The sequence below is a fragment of the Pyxicephalus adspersus genome, chromosome 1, assembly GCF_032062135.1.
Source record: "Pyxicephalus adspersus chromosome 1, UCB_Pads_2.0, whole genome shotgun sequence".
NCBI lineage: Eukaryota > Metazoa > Chordata > Amphibia > Anura > Pyxicephalidae > Pyxicephalus > Pyxicephalus adspersus.
Genome location: NC_092858.1, coordinates 177,292,569 through 177,303,458, shown reverse-complemented (window position 1 = coordinate 177,303,458; position 10,890 = coordinate 177,292,569). Strand labels below are relative to the sequence as shown.

General features: G+C 40.8%; 1 protein-coding gene across 2 annotated transcripts in view; it reads left to right on the top strand.

Annotated features, from left to right (window-relative positions):
- CD2 (CD2 molecule) overlaps positions 1–10,890 on the top strand; it is a 198,127-nt gene that overhangs the window by 89,844 nt on the left and 97,393 nt on the right. For both annotated transcript variants that reach the window (XM_072398491.1, XM_072398493.1), the window contains exons 2-4: positions 8,176–8,391; positions 8,506–8,566; positions 9,533–9,599. In XM_072398491.1, the coding sequence (XP_072254592.1) occupies positions 8,377–8,391; positions 8,506–8,566; positions 9,533–9,599 (143 nt within the window). In that variant the 5' untranslated portion in view covers positions 8,176–8,376. The remainder of the gene's footprint in view (positions 1–8,175; positions 8,392–8,505; positions 8,567–9,532; positions 9,600–10,890) is intronic.

The following is a 10,890-nucleotide window of genomic DNA, read 5'->3' as shown; positions in this document are numbered from 1 at the left end:
GTATGAATGGCACATGAGTGATCAGAAGGGGAATAGTACAGTATTTGGTTCAGAATCTTTTTTTTCTAGATTTTCCTCCTTTAAATTTGGGTGCGTCTTATATGCCGGAGCGTCTTATACGGCGAAAAATACGGTATATTCTTTGGTCAAAAATAAAACTGCCAGGGAAAATAATCCATTATGTATGTGTGTAATGATTCCATCAGCAGCACAATGTGTGTGCAGCCTTACAACTCACCGTCTTCGATCATAAAGACTTGAAATTTTCCGTGTACACAGGGGACCCTCATAGCTACCACAAGTTTTTCAAATAATTTAAATATATGGAGATAACAAGTTTAAAAACTTGTGAAAAACAAACATTGGGGTTGCTATTTCAAAAAAAGCTACCCTGTCTGTTGCTCTTTCAACCACAACTTCTCTGGAACAGGAGGTACAGGAAAACGAAAATGTAGGTGTAAGAGGTGGAAGTGGGGGACGCTTGTGGCTAAACCCCTCTAAAATGTCATTACTATGGCATTATGAGAACATAAAATAATTTCTACCCAATAAAATGCCATGCTCTGCCCTGTGACACGTCTATCTGCTTGTCTTCCTTGAACCCCAATTTCTCTAGAAAAGAGGTGCAGGTAAACAAAAATATATTTGCAAGTGGGGGACACTTGGGGGTAACTCCACCCAAACTTTCATTATCATGGCATTGTTACAACATAAATACCTCCGCCCATGAAAACATGCTGTCCTGGTACAAATCACTGTACCTTTTTATTATCCAAACCCCATTTTATTTTAGTGGGTAGAGGTTATCTTCTAATGATGTCAGTGATACATTTTTATTGATTTTATTTCAGGTGTCCCCCACTTGCATCTACATTTTTGGTTTCATGCACCCTGCCACTCTAGGGAAATTTGGGTTCAAACAAGAGAAACACACAGGGTAGCAAAGTATGATAGTTATAAATTTGTGACAGGTAGATATAAATTTAGAGGCCCCCTTCACAATGCTCCTTCCTGTGTAAGTGTCCTCGGAGGTCCCCAATTTGCACTTTCATTTGAAACAGTAAGCCTGACGTTTAATTTCCATACATTTTGAAAATTCTAATCCCTATATCTTGAAATTGTGGATACTACAGCAGTACAATATATCCTCCCGATCCCTGCACCCTCTATACTGTGCTGTACGTTAAATTATCCTGACCCCTGCACTCTGTATACTGTGCTATACATTACATCCTCCTGACCCCTGAACCCTGTATACTGTGCTGTACATTACATCCTCCTGACCTAATAATAATTACTTGATTCAATGTAGGACTTCAGACATTTCTATATATTCTATCTCCAGGTCTTCTCATCACACTCCCCAACTTGGGTCAGTCTGCCTCCTAACTTTGTCTCTCTGTGTTATCTCTTTACATTATCCCAGCAGGTTTGCCTTGCCCCCATTTCCTGTTACAAGTGGTCTGGCAGACCAGTACATTTCCATACAATGTACGTCTAATCATTAAAATAAAATGTAACTCCAACTAAATCATTTCATATATTGCATTACAAGGATTGACAATTCACATTTTTGGAATACCCTTTACCAATATTTTGAAAGTTTAAAACAAAGTTAACATTTACAAAAACACACATGCACACAAAATGTAGTAATCAAGGAGCCAATAAATATATGGTTATGGCTTAGGAAGGGAAAATAGGTCGCTTCATTCAACCCAGACAAAAATGCAATGTAATGTACATAGTTATAGAGTAAGCATTAATTCCAATGTGTTAGGGAAAACACCCAGAAAAAAGCAAACAAATCTGTAATTGATGTGATGCAGGATTGAAAACATTTAATAATAGTGATAATAATAATAATATTTAATAATAATGTTAATAAAAAAAAAGACATTTCAGGTTTGCTGGATCACCCAGGTTCACCGATGAAAGTATACCCTCTTCGGCCTTGGAGAGATTTAATAAATTAGGCCAAGGAAGAGTAATAGAACATTTAGAGAATGGCCACTTTCTGCTGGAAATTTAGTGATATGTTCTCAGCAATAGGGTATCCAAGAGAGAGGTGGGAGGTTTCCCCTTACTTATTTCTCATCTGATATTTATGAAATAGGAAGTAGATTATGGAGATCTTCATCAAGTAAGTTTGCTTGGATGTTATGCATTGATGTGACTTTGTAATCCTCTAATTGACCATTTCACTATATGTCACAGTGAGGCATGGCCCAAGTATTTTCTCCATATTTAAGAATGGTATCCCAATGGACAATGAGCTTTTTGTGCAGCTACAAGTGGCCAAAGTAGGCAATTATATAACAACCATAAGAACATAAAATGTTTTCATGTGAACAATATTAATTAAAATTATTCTTTGAGTCTAATTAAAAAAGGTTACAGATTTGTGTGATAATTGTAATGTCACAAATAACGCTGTAATGTTTTGTTTTTTTATGACCTAGGGATGTGCATGGCATACTATGAGAGCCGGTATACCACCAATGCTATGTACGACAATGGCTGGAGCCGCGACTATGGAATCTTCCAGATCAACAGTTACTGGTGGTGTAATGATGGCAAGACCTCTGGAGCCGTGTCTGCCTGTAGCATCAGCTGCAACAGTAAGTAAATCTTTAAGATATCATGTGTAGTCAGTGTTATATAGTACACTTTTTTTGCCCTCCTATTCATACATATCCATTTTAGATTTAACAAAAGAAGCCTTCATGTTCCATTGGATCGTCCAAAATGTTCCTTGTATAATCTAGGCTTTTTCCTTAACTTCCAAGAATTGCAGGAGTATTGACATATCCTACTATTATATCCCCCATATTACTACTGATCATGTGAGTCGTAAACAATGAACATAGGATCACTGAATATTGAAATGGTGGCAATGTGCCCCCTAGTCAAGGGTCTCCATTTAAAACAGAGCTTGGACTACACAGTGACAGTTTGAAAAATTAAAGGCATAATTGCATGGTACCCTTCAGGATATATTTTGCTTGGCTGTATTTTTACCTGTATACTTAACTCCCCTTTATTTTAAATATAGTCATTGCAAAAATCTTCTTACCATGGACAGTTACTGAAATTGCATGAAATTCTTCAAGTCTTGAACTTGTACTGGAGACCTAATTCAAAATAGCAGAAGGCCTTTTTACATACACATGTGGACAGACGACTATGAAGTGTAAGCCCAGCATGTACAGCAATTATCTGCTTGTTATTCCTGTACCATTTTTATTAGAATTCCTTGTTGACCAAAAATATATAACATAATATAACATAATATTATATAATATATTATTTAATTTAAGGTTTAATGAATGATGACATTAGTGATGACATCACCTGTGCCAAAAGAGTTGTACGTGACCCCAATGGAATGGGAGCATGGTATGTACAGTAAGATATAATCGTTTTACTCATTGTAATAAATATTTTTAAAATATTGTTATTTATTAAAAGGCTGAATTACCTAATACTCGCACTAAGATTATGGATTTTGGATGTTATTATTAGGCAAGAATATTGTTCTTTACACACAACCTGCAAAATACAGACGGTAACCCATGCCTCTGGTATGGTCCAAAAAAGTCCTTTGGCAGCCACAGTAAAAGGGCCAACAGGCCCCCTTTACCAAGAGCTGTGGGCTACTTCAGCAGTATAAGCATATATTGCAGGTACTATCCTTTTTGTCACCCCTTTCCGAAACCTTGGTACTAGCCTGAATTTGATCATCTTAATAAACTTGAAGATATATTAGTGCCGGATTTGGGAAAATTCCAGGTTTGTTTTTTTATACTTAAGACCACACACAGATAGACTTCCTCTCACAGCACCGCGGACATCTGGCACAGTTCCAGGGAGCAGAGACGTCTCAACGTGTCTTTAGTTTAGCAACACCTAAGAGCTGTTCCTACAGGACAGCGCCATGAAAAATTTAGTGCCAAAATAGTGTACTGTAGTCCCTGTATTGAAAATGCAGTCACAAATTCATGCTGGGAAATTGAAGGATCCGGATAATCGATGGCCGGATTTTTGATTGTCACCCTGTACAACTGTAAAGCTGCGTACACACTTCCAATTTTTATCGTTGGAAATGAACGACGAACGATCGATTGGGTAAAAAAAGTAACCAACGACGCCAACGAACGAGAATAGTCGCTGGAAATGAACGACCGGACCGACGGATCGGATTGGACGACGAACGTTTACCATCTATCGTGTGTACGGTCGTTCATTGATCGTCCATGGTCTGAGCATGCGTGATGAACGAACGTTCGCTGTGAAAATGTGGAATCGGCTCCCTCAGGAAGGAGTTTCAGCAACTACTATACATTGCTTTAAGAAAAAGCTGGATGATATCTAGAAGCACGGAATATAACTGGGGATTAAGGATTTATAGATAACAGAGACTGCTGATCCAGGGAACATCCGATTGTCTCATGGGATCAGGAAGGATTTTGGAGCAAATTGTACCCGGGGTCAGTTATATCTATAGGGATTTATCTAGGATGTTTATTTCTCTGGTTGGTGATTTTGATGGATTTATTTTTTCACCCTAAGTATTTTTCTTTGGACTTTACATCAGAATCCCCCAGTGGTGTGAATGGGGGAGATTGTTGGATCTTGATGCCCCCTTCTATCACTTGGTATGGAGGAAGCCCAATGCCCATTCAGAGAACCGGAGTTACATTCTATGACAGCTGTCACCTCCCAGACCACTAAATTCATCATTTTAAATCCCGCAGAGCATTAATATTAAATAAAAAGATAAATACATTTGTACAATAATAATCTTCCTAATGGTGCTGACACAGACTGTGGCGGCTCTGATTCATTGAACGGTTCAGTGAAGTATTACTATTGTAAAGCTGCGTACACACTTGCAATTTTTGTCGTTGGAAAGGATCTTTCACGATCCTTTCGAGCGACAAGGGAGTGCACGATGCATGAACGGTGCTGTACATACAGCACCATTCTGCTCTATGGAGAGGGGAGGGGGAGAGCGAGGGGAGGGGGCACCCTGCTGTGCACTCTCCCCCTTCACTTTCATTGGGATCGGTCGTCGTCCATCGTCCGTGGATTCACCAGGACGGGCGTTCGGACGATGGACGACACCGACTGTACACACGGCAGATTTTCGCCCGATAATTGGCCGATTGAGATCGGCAAGTTTTTTCCCGTGACCCGATCTCGTGCCGGGGTCATAGGAAGAAGGACATAGAAGAAGAGTCAAAGATGGCAGCGCCCGGAGCACCCAAAGACGGATGTCGGGACAACGTGGGACCCGATGGAAGAGACCTCCGGATCGATCGATTGCTCTGCGGGATGGAAGGTAAGGGTATTTTTTGTGTTTTGGGGAATTTGAGTTTAGTTCCTCTTTAAGGTCACACTTACCTAACAGAACATCTGAGAAATAAATAAAATAAAACAATGGGATTAATCGTTATTGGCGGAGCGGGGTGACTGCTGTAATGGTGGAAACAATACTGAAGCGTACGGCTCGGCAGCGGTTACCTCATACAACTCAATATTACACCGACGTCACGCTGCGTCCCTTCAGTTCATGAAATATAAAGGTGAAAATTGTCATTCGGAATATAAGAATTTATTAGAGCATTATTTTTGTTTCATTATTAATAATGACAAATAAATTACAAATACAGGTAGTCCCTGAGTGAAGGACATCGGACATACAGATGGTCTGCTTGTTGGTGTGCAGGACGGAGGCTATGAAGTAACAGTTTGAGGGACGGCAGAGAGACAACCAATCACAGGAGAGCTCGGTGAGGCGGGAACATCTGAGGTGACAGCTGTGAGATGATTCCTCTCCTCATTTCTCTTCCTTGGAGGCCATTAAACCAGGAATGTGACTCCTCTCTGGTGTGAGCGCCCCCCAGGGATGGGGTGGTGTATAATGGAGACCCTGTGCTCTGATTGGTGGATCCCCTGGGCCTGTATGATGGGAATAGACCAGTAATAGATGGCTGTGAGGTAATCTGACAGAATCTGCTAGCTGGGCCTCAAACTCCTCCAAAGAGAAAATGATGGAATCTGATTGTAGTGAGGTGAAAATTGTCACATTCACCCTCTGTGTGTATTGTACATCATATAATGTCCTCCTCTCCTCAGAGCTAGAGGTTTCTGTGTCAGCCAATCAGATCTCAGCTTTGTAATCACGTGTGTTATAGATTTCCCAACCCCTCCCCCACAGTACCTCCCTGTTCTAGATGTGTACTTACCTGGCCTTGGGCAAATCCCCTCTCCTGCGTGTACCTACCTTTATACCACTGCCAGGATAAAATGTTTATACTGGACATGGTGACAATGTCTGCCCCCTACAGTCACCACTCCAGGGGGCAAATACTCAGGCCTGAAGCCAAGTGATCATTCACATTGCAGAGATTACCCCATTATATAGAAGAAAACCTGGATCTTCCGTGCACATTATTGGGTGGTTAACGTCAGCAGAGATTCTCAATCACTAAGCTGTGTAAAATATCTCTTACTAGGTGAATCATTCACTTTGCTATGTGAATAGTTTTATATTCCTTTAGTAAACTGACCTCATTGTGAATGAAAACAAGTATAGAACCACCTAGTGGACACATTGAGAATGACAGTAATTACTATACCTGTGCCAATATCCACTTATTGCCTTCCATGTATAGTACAGTACATTCAACCATCACACACACTTCCTCTTACCTGTACCTTTAATATGTATCCATGTCACAGCCCCAGTCTCCGCTCCCCTCAGGTAGGGATGTTATCCCTGGGAAGTCCGATAAATAACTCATACATATCATCCTGCTGAAATCCTTGGACAATCATTGGTCTCTGTCTATGGCAGAAATGATATCTTCAGCTGCACACAATCTCATACAGAGGAATATTGCACCAGGATTACAGTGCTGGGTCCAGGCACACACAGGTAATATACAGGTAACACGCAGGTTCCATGGGAGTACACACAAGGCTAACCTATACATGGAATATTCTGGAAACAGAACAGTTCATTAGACTAATTTCAAAAGTAAAAGGTAAAAAATTTGAAAGGAATCTCATACAGAGATATATTGTCCAAACAGGAGCAGAAAATGTAACCCGGCCCATCAGAGAGGGCAGATGATGTACTGGTTCCCTATACACCAGGGGTGTCAAACTCTGGCCCGCGAGGTTGTTTTGTTGGGCCCCCTAAGGATTTGGGAAAATGAATGGCATCTGGCCTGCCTGCCCGCCAATGCCTTCTGCAGTGAGTGATGCCGCTACCACAACTCACGCCATCACTCGAGTCCTATAGACGTACGTAATGGCAGGACCTGCAGTCCGGGCATCACTTATGTCTATGGAACAGATCTCTGCCTATGCCGCTCTGCATTGGGCTGTTCCATAGACGCCAGTAATGATGGGAATTGTAGTCCCAGCGTCTTCTGTTTCTGAGACCGGTCGATATTCCCAGCTCACAGCAGGAGAAATAAAATATAAAGTACAAGGTAATCATCTGTGTGAAACCATCAATAAGAGAGGTCACTCCTTTCTGTCTCTTTTGTAAATAACTTGCTTTTTCTTTTCTAACAAGAGTTTTGAAGATATCAGATCTGAGCACATAATTTATACATGTGTAACATTCATTTCATTATTTGCTGTCAATTCATTAGTCACATTCATCCCATCTTTATTCAAATCTACTCAAGAACTGTAGCTAGGGGCCAATTAGTGCTTACATTGCATTTCCAGGTATTTCCTTGTTCCAGATTACATGTTAAGCAATATCTATTGTTTCCATATAAAAATGTTTTATATTTAATTTGAAGGAATTACTTCCTATTTTTAAAATACATTTCAAGTTTGACCTCCGACTTGGTCTGAGTTTTTATTTTCGGCCCTCTGTGTATTTTGGGTTTGACAACCCTGCTATAAACCAAGAAAACTTCTGGCTTTGGTGGGCTAATGCAAAGTCTTTTTATATCCCCTGATCCAGTGCAGGTCTATGGTGAGATATTCCCATTAGGTAGATGAATTTATTCCCAGTTACAAATACTTTCTAGAGACTCTGTAAGTCATCTTCTGGTTAATGGCTAATTTGTAACACCATTTAAAATGCTGTCTGGTTTAATGGTGACATTTGAATCCTTTTCTTTCTTTATTTACTCCCTTTTCTAGGGAAATTATAGCTTTTGTGGTGTAAAGTGCTGTCTGCAAAAAACCCCCGGGGCCAGCAGACAGAAGTAATGGCTCCTTCTCCAGTATCTCATCCTGCTGTAAGCACAGTGAAGATAGTTTGTTTTCTGGCATAAAGCTGCCTTAGTAGTTGTCTTTGGAAGTAATGATATCGAGAAGGAAAATTGGGGGAAAAAATCCAGGATGTCGCAGAAGAAGGTGAACTTTTCATGAAAATAAGATTTATGGTTTTATTCATCTATTTTGGGACAAACAGAACAAAGAGGACTTTTAGGCATACAAACAATATATCTTTTTTTACCCTTAATTTAGGACTTTTTCCAACTCCATGAAGCCCCAGAAGCTCTATTAATACACTTGATCCAATCGACATGTAAGTCCTAATACTTTATTGTTCAACAGTTGATTCATTAACGAATCAAAAAAAAATCTATTGATTGTACCGTGTTTCCCTGATGATAAGACATCCCCATCAAATACGCCACCCCCTGATTTTTGCTCAAACAATTAAAATAAAGCACCCCCTGCAAATAAGACATCCTCCGATACCTGATACTGTGTGCCTCTGTGTGACTCCTCCATGCTGGCTGCAGTGCAGAGTGAAACTGAAAGTAACTTCAGAGTAGGTAACAGAGTCTGTTACCCGGCGAGTCAGTGATCAGAAGGGGACAATGAATGGCACATAGTGATCAGAAGGGGACAATCAATGGGACATGAGTGATCAGAAGGGGACAATGAATGGCACATGAGTGATCAGAAGGGGACAATGAATGGCACATGAGTGATCAGAAGGGGACAATGAATGGCACATGAGTGATCAGAAGGGGACAATCAATAGCACATGAGTGATCATGAGTGATTTTCAACAATAAATGTGTACTGTAGTCTTCTTCATGGAAATATAAGACATCCCCCTGAAAATAAGACATATAGGGCATATTTTGGCATTTCAAAAAATATAAGACAGTGCCTTATCAGAGGGTAAACGGTATTAAGTTAAACCATGAACACTAAGACTTGGTTCCTATTAATTTATCACATTGCATTTCATTTCTACCCCTGAAGAAGTCTTTTAAAGGTGAAACGCATCGGGTACTCTCCAAGTGACTGTGATTATTTACTTATATTCTTGGACTGCCTGTTGCGAATGTGAGAATATTATTTCACCAGTTAACACTTTTCTATAGTAATGAGTGTATAGTGCTTGTTACAGGCCATAGGTCCACCTTACATGTAACACTTGTTGTTACCTTTATATGTATGTATACATTTATATTGTTTGTATGCCTAAAAGCCTTCTTTTTTCTGTTTCTCCATTTTTTCATTATTGAATGGGCAGGCAGATTTCTTTCACTACTATACCTACCATATTTTCCGGCGTATAAGATGACCCCCAACTTTTCCAGGTAAAATATAGAGTAATTCAAATGCTTATGACATGCATGTACTTAGCAGAAAAACTGTCACTTATAAACATAAGGGTGTGTGTCTGAGAGGTCCGCCAATTACTGTACTGTTCCTTCTGCTATTGTGCGAGATCTGAGAGGCAGAAGGAACAGTACAGTAGATGGAGGAGGTAAGAGGCGTGTACAGTGGCAACCTACACTGTCCCTCGCACGCTCCACACTCCTCTAAGGCGCAGCCCTCCGAGTCGAATGGGCGGGTTCTGGTGGAGAGCCAATCCAGGCTCACGTTCTCCTCCTACAGGAAGATGTGTGTGCAGCTTGCTTCCCCTTGCTTCATACTCCGCACACAGAGCGGGGACTCGGCCGCGGCACCCCCCACCATATATGAAGCAAGGGGAAGCAAGCTGCAGGTAAGTACCCGGCCTATAAGACGACCCCGGACTTTGGCACAGATTTTTCGGGGTTAAAAAGTCGTCTTCTACGCCGGAAAATACGGTATTTAACTTTGTTATGAGAAGTGGGATAGAACTCAGCACCATTCTTTTTGTTCATTTTAGTGTTTTGTGTGCCTGATGTGTTGGTTCCAAGGCTAACAAATTCCTTCTTTCCCATGTAATAGTATAAATGTGATGCAGAAGAATATTTACAGGGAAGTTTGTCTGTGGTTTATTTTTTTTTCAAGTATTTTGGGGTCAGGTTCAATGCTTTATATCTGTTGGTGACCATAAAAAGTGCACCACAGGTCAGTGTAAACAGGGGGGTTATAGGGTACATGGTATGGGTAATGAATGTGTTTGAATGAGGTATCTTGTATGATGACTATAAATTCTCAAGCAGGAAAGATTTGTAAAAATATATATTAAAATGTCAGTCATCTGCCCAGGTACAACAAGGAAATACCCCAACTGCACATGTGAAAAAGCTGCTAAGGAAAAGTAATTCCAGGATCTCTTCTCATATCAGGGATTTGGCTGTCCTGAGAATACATAGTAAAATCAGTGTGAAAAAAATTCCAACAGCAAAAAAACTGAACCCCTCATAATGGGCACAGCAGGGGTACAGACCCAGGAACTCAGCACAGGGATGGTGGGAGCCCCTCATAATGGGCACAGCAGGGGTACAGACCCAGGAACTCAGCACAGGGATAGTGGAACCCCTCATATTGGGCACAGCAGGGGTACAGACCTAGGAACTCGGCACAGGGATAGTGGGACCCCTCATATTGGGCACAGCAAGTATATAGACCCAGGAACTCAGCACAGGGATAGTGGGACCCCTCATATTGGGCACA